The sequence below is a fragment of the Mustela nigripes genome, chromosome 6 (assembly GCF_022355385.1).
Source record: "Mustela nigripes isolate SB6536 chromosome 6, MUSNIG.SB6536, whole genome shotgun sequence".
Taxonomy (NCBI): Eukaryota; Metazoa; Chordata; class Mammalia; order Carnivora; family Mustelidae; genus Mustela; species Mustela nigripes.
In genome coordinates this window covers 63,000,220-63,021,451 of record NC_081562.1, presented here as the reverse complement: position 1 = coordinate 63,021,451, position 21,232 = coordinate 63,000,220, and the positions used below count along the sequence as shown (strand labels likewise).

The window sequence follows — 21,232 nt, the reverse complement described above, 5'->3', positions numbered from 1 at the left end:
CTTCATTCCAGCATCTACTCTTTTCACACATGGGCTGGATTTCCCAGGCAGAATGTCTCGTGCTATCAATCTCCTCAAAATCAAGTTTGTGATCCCTGGGTTTAGACCTCTCAGGCTAGAGGTTCTAACACTGACCTCTATTTGTCCTGTCCCTAAAACCTCCAACTACCACTGGCCTTGGAGCCATAAGAATTGGATCCCAATGCAGATCTTATCACTGAGATTTTCTCAGTTGAGGCTAATATTCCTCACAAGCAAAATGAGAGAACTATATCACTGTGAGGCTCTTCTAGCATGTTTCATGATTCTAATTCTTACCCTAGTTCTTTCAACAAGCCTAGTCCACTAGCTCTCCATGTAAAAGAACAAGGGTAGGGCAAGATCCAGAGCGGCGACCAGTGTGGTCTACTTCTGGGTTGGTCCCTGAGCTCCCACAGAGCGTGTGGTTTATGTAGAAGGCACCACAGGCACACACATTGGGATTTCTTACAAGAGTTTTTCCACTCCTGGTGGAGGTTTGACAACCAGCAAGACATGCCGATGCATATGTAATTCCATTTTCACCACACATAGGTTCCCATTTTGTCTCTGAACATTTGCATCTTGAGTTGCAATCTGAAAAGAGAGCTCGTTCATGAGAAGAAACAGGTTTGGTTCTGAAAAGAAATGTAACAGTATAAAATATTACCTCTTAGCAGGCAGCACCCTAAAATCTTCAAAAATCAGTGTTCTTGAGTATATAAGTGGCACTGCCAATGGAGATTGCCTTTTGAAAACACAGTGGTCATCAGGAATGCTGGTTTCTGATTATTAAATGTGAGTCTACTATTAAAAAGCTTTCTCTTGAAAGTTATCTTTAGAGGTTTACACATTCACATAATATCCAGTTCTTGGCTTATGGTTTCTATAAAAATCGACGTTCTCTAGCATCTTCTAATGTATTTCTGTGCAAAGATGGAGGAAAATGGCTAACAAAGCAGAAAGATAGAGTAAACTTCTAGAGCAACTAATGACGTTTCTTAAATGCATTGCAGGCAGTATGTGCATGCGTGTGTGTGCTTTTCTGTCATTTTCCTTCACAACTGTCCCAGCATCAATAAAATGGGCATTGCCGATGGTGCAGTAAAAGAAAAAAAACAGTCAAGCAGTCAGCATTATGTCAACAGACTTCAGTTTGGAAGAACTACACATCCTATGTGAGTGTCTTACTAAAAAAAGCACTGGCAGTTCATCTAATTTTTCTCTCTCTCATAATCTCCCATTCTACATAGCTCTTCCATATCTTGTGTTTTTCTTTCTGATTCTCTTGTACATGCTTTTCAATCACTTACCCATTCATTTGTCCATGTCAAAATTTTGTGGAAGCCTTCTAAGTGCTAGCTTTATGAATGAGATGATATTTGCCCTTAAAGAGCTATCTTTTTGTTCTAACTTGACATAATTTTGATATCTTCTCTCTTTTCTCTCCCTGTTATTCTGTCTTACCTTCTCCCCTTACCTCTCCCAGAATTCCTCCTCTTTCACCTCTATTTCTTCCCCTCAACTGAATGACCTCATTTTTCTTCTTTTATTCTCCTTGTTCTTTTCATATTCCTGTATTCTTCTAGGAGGTACTTGTGCAATGATATTTCTCTTCTACTTGCAACTTATTTTTCATCCATTAGCACTCCATAATTCTTTTTGTTTTGTTTTTTTCCCATTATTTTGAATTTATTTATTTGTTTATTCCCCCCCCCCTTTTTTTTAAACAAAAGTGTTTGAGAGCCTAAAAACCAAACAACAACAAAACCCCCAAGGGCACTGTCATGTACACTCAGTATGGGCAGAACAGTTTCTTTTATTCACTCCTGTATCTCCAGCAGCAAGAACAATCTGGGACATACTAGGTTAAGAAACAAGATTTCTGGTAAGTCAATCAAACTAAAATGCTATTCTATTTTGGAGGGAAATACATGTCATTTTGGCCCCTCCTTCTAAGAGGTAAACCCCATAATGACTGCAATTATAATTTCTTAATTGATGGAATATTCCATCTAGTAGAACTGCCATGCATTTTTGGTTACTGCAAACATAAAAAACAGAAACAAAAACAAAACAACAACAACAACAAAAACAGCCCCTGAGATGTTTCCAGACAGAATAAAAGGGTATAACTAGGCCTTCTGGGAAGTCATATAGTAATATTTCATCCTGTTCTCTTCCATAAGGCATTATTTGGTAAATTAACTGAAACTATTTTGTAGTATCTGAAAGTATAAATAAGTGCCTTTGAAAGCCTAGAATCAGGCCACTATAGGTAGTGTAGGACTGAGATCTCAGAAAGTTGGTGCAGAAAGAATTTTGGGGGAGATCTAGGCCAACTTCTCAGTTGGCAGATCAGGAAAGTCATGTCCAAAGTGGGCAAATTACTGGCTCAAATTCACAATGTTTATTAGAGACAAACTTCAAAATGAGAATTCTTCCAGGCCTTTGGATTCTAAATTCTTGTCTCGCATCAAACTTACTCTCATTATTGCAGAAGAAAGGTTTCTTCCACTACCATATCTAAAGTTGTTTACAGGGTTCCTGTTGAATGTCTAGAATCAAAACAGCCTTGTAGGGGCGCCTGGGTGGCTCAGTGGGTTAAGCCTCTGCCTTCAGCTCATGTCATGATCTCAGGGTCCTGGGATCGAGTCCCGCATCGGGCTCTCTGCTCAGCAGGGAGCCTGCTTCCTCCTCTCTCTCTCTCTCTCTGCCTACTTGTAATCTCTCTCTGTCAAATAAATAAATAAAATCTTAAAAAAAAAAAAACAAACAGCATTGTAGAACAAAACAACTCAGGATAATCCCTGGAGAGCATGTTGTATTCTATTCTATAAAGCCAATTATTTTCTATTACTAAAAGTAAGCTAAATTTATCATCTATGACTATCTTGAAGCAGAAATTAATTGCATGCATGTTTTACAAAGGATGTGTTGACAGAATTATTTAAAATTTTAAGATAACTTTTGTCAAATATATCAGAATGTTTATATTCAAATGGGATTTGCTTTCAAAAGAATCATGTTGGGATGCAAGAGCTTTTTCCAGGGATGTTGCCATTTCTTTGGCTGCTTCCAATAGCAAAGCTACTCTTAAAGGTTAAATCTTTGCCATTGTTGGGAATATTCTGAAAAACATGGAAGGCAATTTTAGTATATTTGCTGCCGAAGCGAGAACTGGAAAGCAATTTTAAAAGAGGAGATTTAGAATGTTTTAGACAATGATAGCATTATTGTAACGCGATTGTAGTCTTTTAAGGCAATTGCTTCAAGAGCTAGTACTTCGAGGGCTAGTACTCATGCAATGAATACGCTATCTTTTATTTGTTTAAAAATATCTAATCATTTATTGTGTGAGTATACTTTTAACGTGAACCTCAAAACATTGCCACTCTTTCCTGTTTATGCGCTTACTTTTGGCTTAGAAATGCCATGATGTTGTACAAAGAATATTATACTTTGAAGAGATAACTGACCTTTCTAAATTCAGTTTCTTTTAAAAGAGGGTAACAAAACTTACCTTATAAAGATGCTTTGAGGATACAAGTGAGAAAATGAAAGTCATGGTGTTTTGTAAATTGCAAAATACAAAGAAGTTTACCACTGTCCATCTACCATTAGGATCATAGGGACAGTTGAAGACAGTGTAGGGCTTCTACTCTCTCCAGAATCTTCTTGCAATTCCTGTTTACAGCTAACGTCCTTATTCTATATTGCTGACTGTTAGCAAGGCAATGCTACTACACTCAGTTAAGTCTAACATCACTCTGGTAACTCCCAGAAGCAACAGTATATAAACTTCACAGTCACTAGTTTTCTTGGACTTTTTAGATAGTGAAAAGTATAACTGATATTCACTTAAGAGCAGGAGAAACCAGATTAATGAGGGTGATGGAGATTGGACTATGGAGACAAGACAGACAGGTAAGCATGGAAGGAAGCACGGGAAGAAGCCTGGAAAGCAAGCAGTAAATGAATAGCAGCTGAACTAACAGAAGACAGATCATTAGATCAGGAGCACTGGCCTTTGAGGCACAGGCAGAGTTTAGGCAGTGAGGTAGTGCAGTCAGGGTGGTAGGCCTGGCATACAGTAATAGCTCAATGTTTAATTTAAACAGATAATATATATTTGGGTGGAAGAATGAAGACACCTGTATCTGGGAACTCATGTTCAGAGGTAGAGTGATGGCAAGGACTCTTCAAAGGAAAGACAGGGTAGTTCCTTCAAGATGCAGCTTCGTATTAAGACTGACAGACGCTTGGGACGCCTGGGTGGCTCAGTTGGTTAAGCCACTGCCTTCAGCTCAGGTCATGATCTCAGGGTCCTGTGATCGAGTCCCACATCGCTCCTTGCTCAGCAGGGAGCCTGCTTCTTCCTCTGCCTCTGCCTGCCATTCTGTCTGCCTGTGCTCGCTCTCTCTCCCTCTCTCTCTCTGATAAATAAATAAAATCTTAAAAAAAAAAAAAAAAGACTGACAGATCCTGGAAACTAAGAAAAGTAGTCATCCCTCCCATACGAGATGGCACAGGTCTGAAAACATCAATAAATATTCTCTTGACCAACTGCTAAGAGCTAAACAGAGCTGTTGTGTGGTTCACCAGGTTGAGAAATAGCATTCTCTTCTGAAACTTCACATAATTTGAGTACAACAGAGACTACAAAAAGTAGCACAGAGAACTTTTCAGTTATCCAAGTGTTCAAAGAAAAAAAATACAATTATTTACAAATGGCACATCTCTTTTGTGCCAGGCAAGTACTAATCATTTCCATGTCTATTATCTTGCTTAAATCTTATAAAATTTTATAAGGTAGTTAGTATTCTTCTTTTTTTTTTTAATGGAAAAATTTGGGGCGCCTGGGTGGCTCAGTCAGTTAAAGCCTCTGTCTTCAGCTCAGGTCATGATCCCAGAGTCCTGGGATGGAGACTTGCATTGGGCTCTCTGCTCAGCAGGGAGCCTGCTTCCCTTCCTCTCTCTCTGCCTGCCTCTCTGTCTACTTGTGAGCTCTCTTTCTGTCAAATAAATTAATAAAATCTTTTTTAAAAATTTAGAAACTATAATGTAAAATTTGAGGTTTGATTAGATTAAATGACCTATGCAATGTCATTTCACTAATGATGAACAGAGGTGAAATTCAAGGTCTGTGTTTTCCATTGTCAGGTTGACCTATACAGGAAAATGTAGATTTAATATTTTTAATAATTTCTCTTAGGCAACCAAATTCAAAGGAGATGACAAATTTTGGTGATAATAAGATCTCCCATGTCAACGTACCATTGGCTATTCCATGATAAAACTATAATTCCTTTCTCATATTTATGATGTTTACAATAAAATTATCTTATTTTGAAGCTCTATCTATAATTAATCTGATTAAACAAGCCAATCTCCTCAGATTACTTAGTAAGTAAACCTACCCTTGGTAGGAGACAGTTATTCCTGCCACATCAGAATTTTCACAGCCCAGTGCAAACAGGGAAAGGAATAGGAGGTACCCAAGAACAGATGATCCCAAGTAGAGTTTTGCAGCTCCATACACACTGATCCTGAACTTTTTCATAACTATCCCCCCAGAGAATATTCCAAGGGCCACTGCAGGTATGTTGATGAGTCCTGAAGAACAAACAAACAAACAAAAATATATATATATATAATATTGTGAATCTCTAAAAGAAATTTGAGTGTGCCGACATAAACTTTCTGAGAGATTATACAAAGCTATATAATATATTATATTATATAGCTGACAGGAAGTTATCAATTCCTGACAACTTGTTAGACTGGTTGGTCATTTTAAGTTATAGAAATATTCACTTACTATTATTCACTGACATATCAAGAGATTTTTGAGTGTCTAGGTTATAGATTAAGGATAGCACAACTGGGGGCGCCTGGGTGGCTCAGAGGGTTAAGCCTCTGCCTTCGGCTCAGGTCATGATCTCAGGGTCCTGGGATCGAGTCCCGCATCGGGCTCTCTGCTCAGCAGGGAGACTGCTTCTTCCTCTCTCTCTCTCTGCCTGCCTCTCTGCCTACTTGTGATCTGTCTGTCAAATAAATAAATAAAATCTTTTAAAAAAAAAAAAAAAAAAAAAAAAGGATAGCACAACTGAGAGTCTCAGAAGCCTGCCTAACACAATATCTAGCACAGAGTTTAAAATCAATAAACACTGAATTAATCAATGAGTCAATGTCTTTCTGGTCTAATCCCAGGATTAACAGGTACAATCAAGGGGCAGCTAGGTGAAAATTAATGTTCTTTAAGTTTGTGCATAATAGAATAATAGGTACATGGAATTCAGGGAACAAAAACACAGTTATGGTTCTTTTTTTCTGGCCCAAACCAAACTTATTTTATTTAGACTCTTAGTTGCTTAGTTTGGTATCCACCCTAACAACCACAACAACAAAACAATGTATTAGTTGACGACTTTTATATTTACTATTTGCTTATAATGTACCAGCCACTTGAATAAGCATTTGATGTATCTCTCACATTTATTCTTTACCACAACCTTAGTAGATAGCCGTATTGTTATTTTCACTTCTGACAGCAATTTATTCATGGTCATGGTTAGTAAGTGTTAAAACCAGTTTCGACAATACAGAGTCTGATGTTAAATCCAACAAAGTGGTTGAGAGCTTGGACTCTGGGGACTTAACTGCCTGGTTTGGCTCTCAGCCCCATACCTTCATGGCTTTGCAATGGCAGGTGATTTCTCTGAACTTCTATAAACCGGTCACCTTATCTATAATATGGAGCAAAAGCAGTACTGAGGTGTTAACATGAAAAGTTCCTAGCACAATATATGGCACATAAATATCATTCAATTAAGTTGTTACTGGCATTTCAATCTATTAGAGTCACAAAGATGAAAATATTGGGATGGGTGCGTGGAGTGGAACATTTCTGTGTTAGGAAAGGTGGGAAAAGAGGCTCTTTGGAGACTTCTTGTTTAGATTTTAAATTGGTAAATGTTAAAATAAAATGATCATATTAGAGATCATCCCATCTTGAAGGAGGCAAAATCACAAAGCAGTTGGGAAAAAAAAAAAAAAAAAGAGGTGCTAGTTTTTTCCTCCCCAACTAAGCTGAGGTTTGTGGCTATAGCAAGCGGTAGAGATAAATGTATCCTGGGCCCCTTAAGAGCCAAAGGTCAACTATGAGGAAACTGATTATTATTTATTTTTCCAAAGAGAGGATATAATGGAAAATAATATAACAAACTTGGTTTCTCATGACCCAAGTTAATAAATGCTAATATATTCTCCCAATTTTTCTGATTTTTAAATAGGGAGATTTATAAAACAGATTCCTTCTCTGTTCCAGATTCCATCTTCCTTCTCAAGAATTAAGCATTGCCATGGAGGTGATGTGTGCCATTTAAGGCCCTATTTTTACATACACATATTCACAGTACTTGACTTCAAATCCCCCTCTCACAGACCCAAGACTTACACAAAACGGGCAGAGTCCTATTCTCTCTTTCAATTCTATCTCCCAAAAGCAATTTATAAAAAACACATCTTCGGAAAACTAGCCTCTATATCGAAACCTTGAGAGAGTGTGCTTAGAATTTCATTTATTTTGTAAAATATCAATCCAAACTTGGGACATAAGGAGTCATAGCACAAAGGATACCCTTTGATACTTTTTGTTGGTTCATGCTGTGTGGGTTTCCCTAACTTTTCCCCACCCTGATTTGGCCTAGAAGATCTTGAGAATCAAAATGGGGTGATTCTAAGGGCATTGCTCCCTCAGTACAGAATGTTAAAAATCAGAAATATCCTCTCCTGACTGATCTCCTCTTAGAGCCTGTGTTCTCCTAAAACTTCCAGAAAGTTTCCTGTACTCTCTTGCCTCCAGTCCTTTCTAGGCAAGATATTTGCTTCACCTGATCAACATCCTTTCAGTACACCACCCTAGTTTCCACATTTTCATGTTTTAACACCCCCTTATACTTTTGCTTTTAATTTAGGTATTGATACCTCTTCTGACTCCAAGATAAGGTTTATTCTCCCAGAGTTCTCTAGACTACTTCTAGAGACTTCTCACAGCCTCCACCAGCCGTATGGTGCCTCCAGAGACATCTCTGATATCAGGGTGCACAAATTGGGTCATCAGAAGCCCCCTTCCTCCCTCTGCCTCTGGCCCTTGTACAGGGTCCCATAGGCATCATTCTTGGACCTTGTCACAATTACTGGCTAGCTTATCTGGTTTGCACCCCTCACCTTCCAATAGCACCTTCAAGGCAAAAACTGTGCTCACCATCATATATCCTGAGCTCCTTGTAGTTTTCCATAAAAATGTGCCAAATGGATAAACTTTAGTTTATCCATATACAACATTTCTCTTGGATATTTTACTTTCCTATTTTAAGAAATGAATTATAACATGATTCCATAAAAACAATAGCAGTACATTTCAAATATACTGTCAGCTTGATTCCCCCTTTCAAATTCTCTAGGATCTGTAAGCTGTCTATGCTGGGCCAAGTTGAGTTGATAGCAGATTTCCTAAACATCAAATGAGATGTGCTGCTTGCCTCCAAAAGCTTCTCCTCTTTCATCTAAAGCATTTTAAGTCCCCTAATGAAGTAGAAATGTCACTGATTTCTTCATTACACACTTCTTTTCACTCACACCATAAAATGTGCTGATCTTAAAATGTTTACCATTTAAATACTCCAAATGGAAATACCAGCTGTAATTTATACCAGCATCCACAATTTGTTTCAATTTAATTTATGTATGTCTTTTGAATTTAATATATTTACTCAAATAACAGGAAAGCTAAGAGAAATTTAAGAATGAATATGTTGTTGTTACTTCCATATACTCATTCAAGCTGAAGAACTTATTCCTTGTTATTGTTCAAAACAAGAGTTATTAAATATAAATATTTATATGTTAAATATAAATATTTTAAGATCGACAGCAGAGTTACAATATAATTTGGGAACTCTGATTCCCATACAAATGTACAATAGCCTTAGCCATTAAAATAAAATGGTAATAGGTTATAGTAATAAAAGTACTTTGGGATGTTTTAGAGCTTTTCTCCCAGCAAAGTAAAATTCTGTAATATATAATGGACCCTCACAATGTTACACTGTTAGAAGATTTACATATATAGGACTTTTCACACTCATGTAGCCAATTCGGTGTAGACAAAGAAGTAAAATTAGCCATCTTTCTTGGGTATAATAATAGTAATTTTTTCCTCACAAACTAAGATTGTTTTCCATTATTTCTCAGATTTTTAATATAACCTGACCCAATTTTAGAACATATCATAACACATATTTAATTTGCTATGCTAGCTTAGCTACAAAAAATTAATGTTTTCTATTATAAGCAACTTTCCCCAAATAATTTTCATAACCTTCCCTTATTTGTCTGTGTATCATCTTCAAGAATGGAGAATAGATCCTGCTGTCAATGAGAATCAATGTCAATGTCAGTATCATGTCCACTAGGTATTATTTTATTTAATAAAAAAAACAAGAAATTAAGAAAAATGGCTAATAAATTGCAATCTGTGTATTAAGAAGGAAAACAAAACTTAAGATCATTTTCACATAACTTAACAGTGATAGGAGAATCTTTGAAAAAAGGAGAAAAATTAAGCTATCTATCTAAACTTCTTCCAGTGGAAACTGCAATGAGGGAAAAAAAAACCCAACACACTTGAAAAAATAAGATCATTTTGCCATATACGTCCTAGACCCTGAATTTGAAACATTTTTGTTGCTTATTTTTCATTAATTTTCTTGGTAAAATTATATTTTAATAATAATTTTAATAATTAAAATTATATTTTAATATGTAGTTAACATGAGAAAATATTAATCTAAACTTTAGAAGTATGGCCAACATGGAAAAACACATACAGCAAAAATAAATCAACATTGTAACAACTGGCCCTTGAACACGAGGAAAATTTCTGTTTATTCTTTCTGCCATGTCATGTCAAATGCCTTCTCTGAGAGCAGAGAGGAAATGTGCTTTCTTTGTGCTTCTCCCTTATTTCATCACAGAAAGGATCATTCTTTATAATTTCCCCCAGCACACCCCCCCCCCAAACAAATGAAGGAGGAAAGAGAAGTATGATAGAAGAAGAGAAAGAAGTGAGAGAACAGTATTGACTGAATGACAGCTATATACATTTACAATGCATTTTCTGGGTCTTATTTAATCTCTCTTTTAACCTAATGAAGCATCTATTTTCACCATTCTAAAGATCATCAAAATAAGTATTATGGATGTTGACTCATTTTCCCACTTACCCTTACTCTGCTTTTTTTCCATACTTAATGTGAAACCCAGATACATTCAGAGAAGAATCCTAGCTATAAAGATTGAAATCATTAGACACTATTAGTTATCTCTCATAAAGTACTTGAATAATCCATAGACATGACATGATGGAAACTATGAAGAATCAGAATCTTAGGTAAACTTTGATAGATGAGTTAAAAAATTCTGATGATGAGCTTGGATCTCAGGGACCATATGAGTGTAGAGAGGATTATGGCTGAAAGAAATCAACTGTCTACAACTTAAAAAACAATTAGATTCTTCTTTTCAGTTTTCCAAAAATGATTATGTCCAGAGAAGAAATATAACTCAAGGGAAATAATTTTATTCCTGGCTACATTATAATGTATGTATGCAATTAGGTAGACCATTGAATCTCTCAGAATTTTAAGTTCTTTCATCTGTGCTAATTTTTCTTAAGAATAATTTTATAGCAAAAGTATTTCATTTATTATGTACCCAATAAAGGAATGAGATTACATACAATCTCAATTTCTATTATAAATATCTTTTCCCAAACAATGCTCTTAATTTTCCTTTATGAAATAAATGTTTTTAATTTGAAATAAAAAATGAATTTATCATTCTAGTGACACCAAAATCAAATGCCCTGAAACTTTAAGTGTTATGCACATGTTGAATAATAAGAAATGAACATACACTTAAAGATGTGCCACTTCAGTGCAATTATTGGGGAAAAGATGGCTTTTTCATTTTGATAAAAGAACCTTGACCTTTTTCACATTATATTAAAAAAATTGAAATGTATTATAACCAGCAGCACCTGGGTAGTTCAATCAGTTAAGCATCTGCCTTCCACTGGGGTCATGATCCCAGGGTGTTGAGATCAAACCCCACATCTGGCTCCCTGCTCAGCGGGGAATCTGCTTCTCCCTCTCCCTCTGCCTGTACCCCTGCTTGTGTTCTCTCTCTCTCTCTCAAATAAATAAATAAATAAAATCTTTAAGAACAATCCACTATCTGAAATGTATTATAACCTAAATGTGAAAGTTAAAACACTTAGGCTACTAGTAGAAATATTAGAAAAACATTTTCATGGCCTTCAGGTTTGAGAATTTCTTAAAACAGGCTAAAAATAGCACTAATGAGAAGAAAAAGACTGGAAAATGGACTTGTTTAAAAATATGAAATGGGTTGCCAGGTGTAGGGGGTTAGGGAGAGGGTGGTTGGCTTATGGACACTAGGGAGGGTACATGCTATGGTGAGTGATGTGACGTGCATAAACCTGGCGATTGACAGACCTGTACCCCTGGAGCTAATAATACATTATATGTTAATAAAAAAATATGAAGCTCACCACTAGGAGAGTAAAAAGAACTGAAGTCTGTGAGAAAATAGTTATAATACATATATTCAGTAAAGAACTTGTATCAAGAAAAAGTACCTATCCGTACAAATCAATAAGAGACAGACAGCGCAAGAGAAACAGGCAAACAATTTGAACAATATCGACAAAGAGAGAATGTTGGAATGACTAACAAGCTTGCAAAAAAGTGCTCAACATCATCAGTTACCAGTTACATGCAAATAAATTATAATAAGATATCTTCTCACCTGTAAGAATGGTTACAATGAAAAGCACTGACAATAGTGAGTATGACAGGGATAAGAGAAACTGGAATGTTTTTATACTTCTCGTGTGAGTATAAATTTACACAACCCTATTGTAAATGTTTTGGTTATATTTAATGGGTCTAAACATATATACTTTCCATGACCAACAATTCTGCTCCAAGTTACAGCCAAGAAAAACATTGTGTATACACCCACTAAAATACATATAGAAGAATCAGGCAGTGTTATTGATACTAGTTAACACCAGAAAGCACCCCTAATAGCTACCAACAATAAAATGAACAAACTGTGGTATATTCATGTGATAGGATATGACACAGCAATGAAAAAGATCAAACTGTTATACACAACATGAGTGAGTCTCATAGATTTTACTTTGACTGAAATAAGCTAGACACAAAAGACTACATAGCATACGATCCCATTTGTATAAGTTCAAAAACCATCTATGATGACAGGGTTCAGGCAGGGTTCAAGGTAATTATTAGCTCTGGGAAAGCATATGAAGTAGGACGAGGTTTGAGAGAGCCTTCCGTGATTCTGAAATCAGTCACTACACAGGTTTTGGTGTAAACATTTATCCAGCCGAGCTACACATTTAGGGGCCGCAGAGTTAACTAGTGCTTGTAAGTTATAGCTCAATAAACACAAAGGAGATTTTGAAATAAATTTTAAAAAATGTCTCCTAAGCTTTTATTTCTCTTCTATTCTTGTTAAAGTAAGTTTAAAGTACCGACTGGCACAGATGGGGTTTTGGGGGGAATAACACCTAAACTGTTTTTTTTAGCTCCACCATTAAATCACACAATTAACTAAATTTGAACCCATCAATGTTGAAAGCAAAAGTTGAGTGGTATAGCTTTAATATTTATAATTTAGAAGAGTAGTCTGAACAGTCAATTAAATTAGCATCTGTTAAGTGCCCATTACCCAGGATTGTTACAGGATAATTACATATTCTGAAATAAGCTCAGAGGCCTCTTTCAGAGATAGATACACAGAAAATTTTAAAAACATTTTATGAAGAAGAAATGTTTTTAAATCATTGGAGTTTCCTACTACTAAGGAATTTGTCCAAAGGAATAAGATATATTTATGCCTTGAAACAGAACCATTAAATGATGTCTTCATGGACTAAGAGAGCTAATCCAAGTTTTAAAAGTATCCAATTACTAGGAGCATGATGTTCATGTATTTGCACATTCTGGTTCTTCTTCCTTCATTTCCTCATGCTTTTCTGTGCCCTTCAATAGCTTTTTCATCACTGACTGACCTGCTCTGCTAGAAACACAGCCCTTAAAAATAACCTGAATGCCAGGACTCAGAAAAGTCCTTTAACTCTGAGCAAAAACAAACTTTGTTTTGCAATGAGCACCTTTTAACCTCTCTGAATACTCACTTTTTTATAATCCCTAGAAACGGTTCAGGTTAAATGGCCACTGTTAGGAAGTTTTGGCTACACTTGAAAGACACATACCCAGTATCACAATCTCCTAATAAAATGCATATTCAGTTTATGTAATATTCTTAAGGTCACTCACTTACAGTTGTGAATAATTCTTGCTGCAAAGTCGTACCACCGACAACCTCAGTATTTTAACTGGATTTTTTTCATTCTGATACATTTGTTTTCACTCACTTTTTGACTTCGCATCTAAAATGCCATAAATCATCTTTAGTCTAAACAGGAGAAGAGCTTTCTCTAAAATACCTAAGGGTTGGGCGCCTGGGTGGCACAGTGGGTTAAGCCGCTGCCTTCGGCTCGGGTCATGATCTCAGGGTCCTGGGATCGAGTCCCACATTGGGCTCTCTGCTCAGCAGGGAGCCTGCTTCTTCCTCTCTCTCTCTGCCTGCCTCTCTGCCTACTTGTGATCTCTCTTTGTCAAATAAATAAATAAAATCTTAAAAAAAAAATACCTAAGGGTTAACAAGATGCAGCTGATGGTGCCTACTGGTGAGTGGGAAGGACAGATGAGCATACCGATAACAAAGTTGGCTTTGGAAGATGACTGCCCATACTGCTGTTCAATGTACTTGGGTTTATAGGTCACCATTCCAAACAAAGAATTGAACTGAACTGTGCTGGCACACAAATACAGCAGGTACAGTGGATTTCCAAAGAGATTCTTCAGTGATGGAAGAAAGTCTGTAAGACAAAAGTAATGTGGGAGTAATTAAAGACCATGTCACACTCAGCAGAAGACACAGTCTTGCCACCCAGGCACAGCTGGCTGGGTCCCACTGCTACAGTTAGAAGGAGCGGTTCTAGCACAGTGCATACAGACACTATGGATATGAAGCACTGGCATAAGTCAAGGCTGAGATCTGTCGGGTTCATATGGAGACACAAGCACTTGCTTCTACAGGCATATAATCTAAATTATATTTTTATTATAAATACTTTTTATTTTTTTATTATTATAATGAAAATTTTATTATAATTAATCAATATAGTTATAATTTAATTAAAATTAAATTATAATTTTATTATAATTACTATTATAATTATTTTATTTTAATTTACTGTAATCTAAATTATATTTAGATTACAGTTAGAGGTAGAAGTCAGACAGGAACACGTTCCTCCCAATGACATGGGTAGAAGGAAAGAGAAACAAGAATACTTCCTCCCCACAGAGCTGAAAGTCATTGGTAGGACATCAAGAACTTCAGTCTTCTGGTCTCTCCTCTTTAAACTTGCATCATGGTCACAAAGAAATATGAACCTTATCTCCATTTAATTTAATGAACTTAATCTAAGAAATGAGCTTTAGCATTCTCCCTTCTTCCTATGATGTAGCTGAAAAGTTTGGAATGTGGAGATTTTCTGTAAATACTGTTTGCTGGGCCCAACTGAGGAGGGCCCTTGGTCACTTCTTGGTCACTCTTTTTCCATGTGGAAGGAATTCACGTGAACGTGTCTGGCCTTGTGTCCCCCCATCACACTCACTCCTTTGGTCAAGGGTGGGAAACAGGCACTAACACATTTGTCAGATGACTGAATCTCATCTGTTAAAAGGCCACAAGATCTGAAGATTCACTCTCTTCTGTCCACCCAGACTGATGGGAAGCAGCAATCCGGATAGGGGATCCATTGCTCGGTCTAACCTGAAGTATTGTAAGGGTGGGAATGTCAGCAATGAAGGTTACCCAAACTTTGGGTCATGTTCTTTAATCTATGCTCCAGTAATAAAGTTGACTTTGTAATCTTCAATTCTGTGTCCTGTATAGTTTCTGAAATTTTCTGAACAAACGATAGGGAGAGAAGGGCATTATATATAGATCCCCTACAGAGTCTCAACAGGAAAACTGAAAGTGCTTCAAAATCAAGGAGAGTCTGGCTCACCTCTTGCCATTTCCATTATTTTTGACTTCTCTCCAAGGGATGTTTGGTAGTCTGCATGATCGTCCATAATAAACTTGGATTTCTCAGAGACGGAATTGGAATCCTCTTTACTTCGGTGTCTTGGAAGACTTTTTGGTAAACACCAGAAAGGCAGAGCTGCGAGAAGACTTACAATTCCTGCTATTAGGTAACCCAGCCACCAGGCTCCTACCCACTGGGGATCCTTTGGAGTAATGGTTATGTGATCTGAAAGACAGAGAGGATGGCTAAATTGCATATACAGCAAAGCCAGTGAGTTGAAATAAGCCTCTTCTTTTTTTTTTTTTAAATCCTAGCATTAGCTCTATCACATCATAAGAATACCTAAAAATTCATGCATGATAACTGTCTAGTCTGAACATTATCATCTTCTTGCTTTTTGAAGGAAACATGCTGCTTTATTTCTGGAGCATGATGCTTTTCTTTATTTGATCCTTAGATTTAAAATATAGAGCCTAAATCCTGGGGGAGGGGGTCTTACTCTGGGGTTTTGCAGAGGAAACCCCTGGTCCATGACAGGAAGCAAGCACCCTATGAGGGAGAATTATGGGGGCTCCAAGCCTTCTGCCGGCTACCCCCCAACAGCAACCCTTGCATCTGGTCCACATATTGAATGTCTGTCCAAGATTTTTCTCAAAGAAAGACTGGTGCCAGTCTAGTCTAAACACTCAGTGTTACTCACTAAATGACTGTAATACTCCAGAGCTACTCTAGGTCTGAAGGCAAGATTTGTATATATAAATAAAATGTCAACATCTTATTCATCAGCAAAACTTTATTTTTGATACCATTTCTTATTTGACAAAAAGGTAAGTGGTGATGAAGTTTTGTTTTTTAACCAAATCAAGTGGTTTTTTTTTTTTTTTCTATATAAGAACCATAAAACTTATGATAGATCTACCTCCACTATACTCCGTGAGAACAATGAACTAAACACATGTCCTATGACGACTAGGCTCAATTGCCACATTATACTTGGTAAAATGTTCACACTGGCTCATCATCGCATCTTCATTTCTTCCCCTTAACAACTTCCCTCTGCAACACTCATCACACCTATGCCTTCTTATCTGAATCAATCTCCATGAGTGGATTTCAAAACCTTGGGAAGTCAAGCACTCAACTACTATTGTATTCACCATTTTGTGGTAGAACAGCACCTGGGATAGAATAGATGCAAAATTAATGAGGTTAATGAATAAATAAATGAATGAATAAATAAAATTTTTGGAATGTATCTTGCAGTTTATTTGATAAAAAAGAAAAACTGGCGCAAGAGTTTTGCATTTAACTTTAACACATGTGGACCTCAAAATGCAGTTTCAGAATTTTAAAAAAATGAAACCTGTTTTCCTGTTTCTGCTTTCTTGAACTTCTTAAAAAAGGAAGAAAAGTGATGTAGTGATGTCCACATCTAGGAGGTACATCTCACAAGAAAGAAACACATTAATAGCATGGAAAGATGAGGTCCCCCATTTGTTCCCTCCACAAGCACTCTCCCAGAGAATAAGGTAGCCTTACTCTAATCTGCCTCCATCTGAAAAAGATCTGTATAATAAAGAACATTATTTTGGTTGCCAGAAGACTTTCAATTCTTGGTCTGCCTGGCAAATCTACAAAATACATTATCAACTGATGTGACTGTCATGTTGCTACACCTGAACCAACAAGAGGCCACAGTTTTTAGTCTTAACTATGCTGGAATTCACTTGAAGTGGCAAACCAGAAGTGGAAAGGGATACATCTGAATAACAAACCATGGGTCATCCAGTTCTAACCACTGCCTATTTTTCATATTCCATTTATTAATGCATGCAGTGATTATATCAATGACCAATTTTCAGTGGATTATTTTCATTTTATGAAAGATTGCCATCCTGTCACTTTATAAAAAGGGAATTTGATATTTTCTACACCATCCCCATTAAAAATGTTCAGTGACTAAAATAAATAAATAAATAAAAATAAACTTCCTTACCTAGGTTTACAAAGCCAATGTCAACATACAGTTTGGCGCATAGTGAGCCTAGCAGGAAGCCAAAGATCGGTCCTATAATTGCAACCGTCTGCACACACCCTGCATCCAAAAAAAAAAAAAAAAAAAAAGAAAAGAAAAAGGAAGAGAAGTGGCATTTTTCCACTTTTGTAAATTAATAATTTTTTAAACAAGAAATAGGAGTGAGATCCAATTAGTAGCTGAAAATATCTCATCAACTCTTCACTTAACTGTGCTTAATTTGTCCATTTTTCAACCTTATTGAATCATGAAATAAGTCCTTCTCAGCTTTGGAAGAAGAATGAACATGTGGAAGGCGTTAATTGCCTCTTAGTAAGGAAATAACACCAGGATTCTGAAGAAGTTAATTTCCCCCAAATGGAGAAAACTTTACTCCCTAGAATTAGATTTCCCCTACTGGTTTAAAAAAAAAAAAATCAGAATTATACTATTTTGACAGTCTTTCAAAAACTTTCTATGGTTGGTTAAGTGCTGAGTCCTTTTAACATTAAAATTGATTTTTTCCACCTTAGTGCAAAAGTGCATGCATTCAGAGAGTCTGTGGGACCGTCTGTGGGAACAGATCCATGAACACAACCAGTCAGACCTGGGAGTGCAGAGGGGTGCTCTTTGGAACAATCATGACCAGCCTGGGCTGCATTAATAGGAGATGGGAGCAGATTACTTGAAAAACACCATTTCTGGTTACCAGAAAGGTAGCTCTTCCTGGCAAAGTATGTCCCATCTGCCTTTCATGTCACCACAGAACTTCTCGCACACGTATCCCTGGCAGATTAATTTAAGAAAAAGAGTCAATGGCAATGAACAGATCCTTTCCCGAAGAGAAGAGAAGAATGAAGAGAGAGAGAGAGAGCAAGGAAGGGACACCTGGACACCTGCATGCATCTCTTGGCTTGCAATTTTTCTTCCAGTCCCCAGAGTAACTGTCTAGCCCATGTGATGGAGCTTCTGTGCCAGGTCCTGACTTACACTGCAGTGTTCCATTAGAGCAGGTAACCTGTTTTTAATTACAGCTCGCCTGACTGTAAGGAGAGCCCTCTGAAGTTCTGCACGCATGGCCAGGGCAGAACTGTACTGTAGGGCTGGTTGCAGTCCCTCTCAGTGAATTTAAATCTTGTCCTCTATGCCTTGAAGGCCAGGACCTCAAAAGATTAGAACCCCAAGAAATCAAGGCTGATATGTGAAATGGAGAAAAATTTAGTTTCCAAGACATAAGAGGCACTCAATAAATGCTGCTTAGATGCACCTGGCCTTGGAATTAGAGTTTGCTCTATTATGTGTGTGTGCATATGTGTGTGTGCATGTGTGTGTGTGATTTTAGCTGCTAGTCTATCTACTGGCACCTGTTCCAGGCATGGGTTCGCCTCAGACCTTGCTCTCATCCTTCCTGTGTTTTTATCCATTCATGCCTGCTATTGAGATCTCAAAATTCCTTGCCCATCCTAGGAAGAAAATGCTTTAAATAGGGTTTAAAAGATGGGAAGTAGTTTCTAGGGCTCTGGAAACAAAATAAAAAATGAATATAAATGATACCTAGGTAGTTCAGTAGTACAGTTAACCCAGTAAAAAAGAACCTATGAAATCTGAAGTTCATGAAAATATTTGCATGAAGTCATACGTCATGGCAGTCCATCTTCCAGTTATTTCTTTTTGACCTAATATTCTTTCCCTAATGCAATAGGTCCTTCTAATTTGAGTTTCTTCATCATCCAAATCCTCAGTGTGGACCTCTGAACATGTGAACTCAGTAAAGGAACAGAATCTGAAGGATAAAACCTTCCATGCCCTATTTAGTTTGGAGCGGAGTCAAGAAAACTGGGTACTCTGCGTCCTCAGAAGATAAATGAGGTAGGTCTTACCAATATAGAAAGCAGAATTGTCTTCACTGGCAAAATCATCAAGGTAGGCGATGCCTAGAGGCTGAATCGGAGTTTCCCCAATTCCACGAAGAAGGTTCCCCAGGAAAACATAAACCCACATGGAAGAGCTGGCATCCATTTCACATTCTTGAAAGGAAAGCAAACAAGAGGAATGAAATTAGATCAGTATTGAAGTTAAATATTTATTCTGCATTTCTACAAGCTGTAGTAAAATTGGATTAGGATGTAAAAGTGAAATTTTCAACAGACATAATTTGATAGGAGTCAAACCAAGATTGGAAAATATTTAAGCTTCAGTGTTTTAGGTAGGGTAAATCCCTCAGAGATTTTGATCAAGTAACTCCTTTGATTTTTCTTTCTGACGCCTTGTTTCTAATTTTCTCTTCTCTTTCTTATTTTTATTTACACTGAGTTCTTTGAATTCCTATGCTACTATAACATTCAATATCCTGTCTGGGACAAAACACACAATTTTGAATGAAGGGTATTCTCTTCTTAATCTTTAAACTTTTCTATTTTTCAACAGAAATCACTTGCAATGTTACTGCTGACCAACTTGTACCTGCAATTCAAAATTTTATATGGGTAATACTTCAACTTCAGGCAGCATCACAACTGCTTGACAACAAATAATGATTTTTTAGGGCTCAGGTTTAGGAAATAAAATTCATATAAAATTTTAAAACCTTATATGCTTTAGTAACTATTCCAACATAAAGAACCTTTCATCAGTATTCTTAGAATGAAATTCAAAGCTAACAACTTTTAAATGCTTTTGTATAAGACATGTCTTGATATAATCATGTGAAGCTGGAGAATTAAGTCCCATATCACAAATGAAATACACTTTGAAGAGTTTAATCACTTTAATAAAAGAGATAATACTTTCTATCTCTGACAATCACCACTTCTGAGTGCTATTTTTCTGTCAGACACTGGGCTAAGTGATTGGCAGGCATTTTTAAAGTTAAATTCTCCTATAATCCTATGAGGTGAGAGTTATTTCCACTCTTCAGTAGCCCTTAAAGTAAATTTTGAAAGTAAAATATGGTTATTTAGAACTGAGGTGAATCCTTTCGTGCAGATGAGTCAGATTGTGTGACCGATAAAGCTACTGTGTAGTTTTGTTGCTTCTAACTCTGTCTCTTCTGAAAATGTAGCCAAGTGATGAAGCATTTCTTCTTTAATCTTCTGTGGATTTCCAGTCTACCCACCCCCTAAATATAATGTGAATTCCTTTTCTGGAAAAACTGATTCTACTTCAATTCTACCCTTAACATTTTTGTGATCCCAAGAAGCTTGTTTGTAGGGAAGTCTTATAGATAGGGGAAGACATCTTAGATCTATGCTTTCCAGTATAGTAACCACACAGCACATGTGGCTACTGAAGTGTAAATTAATTAAAGTTATAGAAAGTTAAAAATTCCATTCTTCAGTCACACTAGCTGTATTACAGTACTCAATAATGACAAGTGGCTAATGGCTGCTGTATCGAACAGCATAGATACAGAACGTTTCCACTGTTGCAGAGAGTTCTGTCAGACAGCTCTACTTTCCAGTATTGTGGGGAGATGGGAGTTGTAGGTGGAGCATTTTTGAGAAGAGCCCTATATTTACCCCACTATCATTTTTAGGATGAACTTTGTGTCCACTATGTCTGATGTCCACATAGGTCTATGGCTTTAAGGGAGCAAGACCTCATTTAAATGAAAGAAAGAGATGGAGTTGTGAGTCTTATATTATATACCTGTCTAATAACTTGTCTCTCTTCCCATTAAAAACATTTTAATTCTCGCCTTTAACCCTGTTTCTCTTAACATTAAAGGTTTAAATATTTCCTAAGTAGTTGAATTGCCATTTGTATCACATCTTCCATGATTATCAAAAACAAAAAATCTCTTCAGTGACTGTACACATGTAGAGATGAAAGTGCAAGTCCTCCTCTTAGACTCTCCTCCTTCCAGTGTGCTTTTCTGCTTCTTTTCATACAGCAGGATGGGGTAAACTTTTTCATGA

At 36.8% G+C, this 21,232-nt stretch overlaps 1 protein-coding gene across 2 annotated transcripts in view; it reads right to left on the bottom strand.

Moving 5' to 3' along the window:
- The window catches only part of SLCO1C1 (solute carrier organic anion transporter family member 1C1), a 61,796-nt gene that overhangs the window by 11,218 nt on the left and 29,346 nt on the right, over positions 1-21,232 (bottom strand). For both annotated transcript variants that reach the window (XM_059402690.1, XM_059402689.1), the window contains 6 exons: positions 19,196-19,342; positions 17,298-17,396; positions 15,281-15,526; positions 13,916-14,080; positions 5,439-5,634; positions 491-656 (listed from right to left, as the gene is read on the bottom strand). In XM_059402690.1, coding sequence (XP_059258673.1) covers positions 491-656; positions 5,439-5,634; positions 13,916-14,080; positions 15,281-15,526; positions 17,298-17,396; positions 19,196-19,342 — 1,019 coding nt within the window. The remainder of the gene's footprint in view (positions 1-490; positions 657-5,438; positions 5,635-13,915; positions 14,081-15,280; positions 15,527-17,297; positions 17,397-19,195; positions 19,343-21,232) is intronic.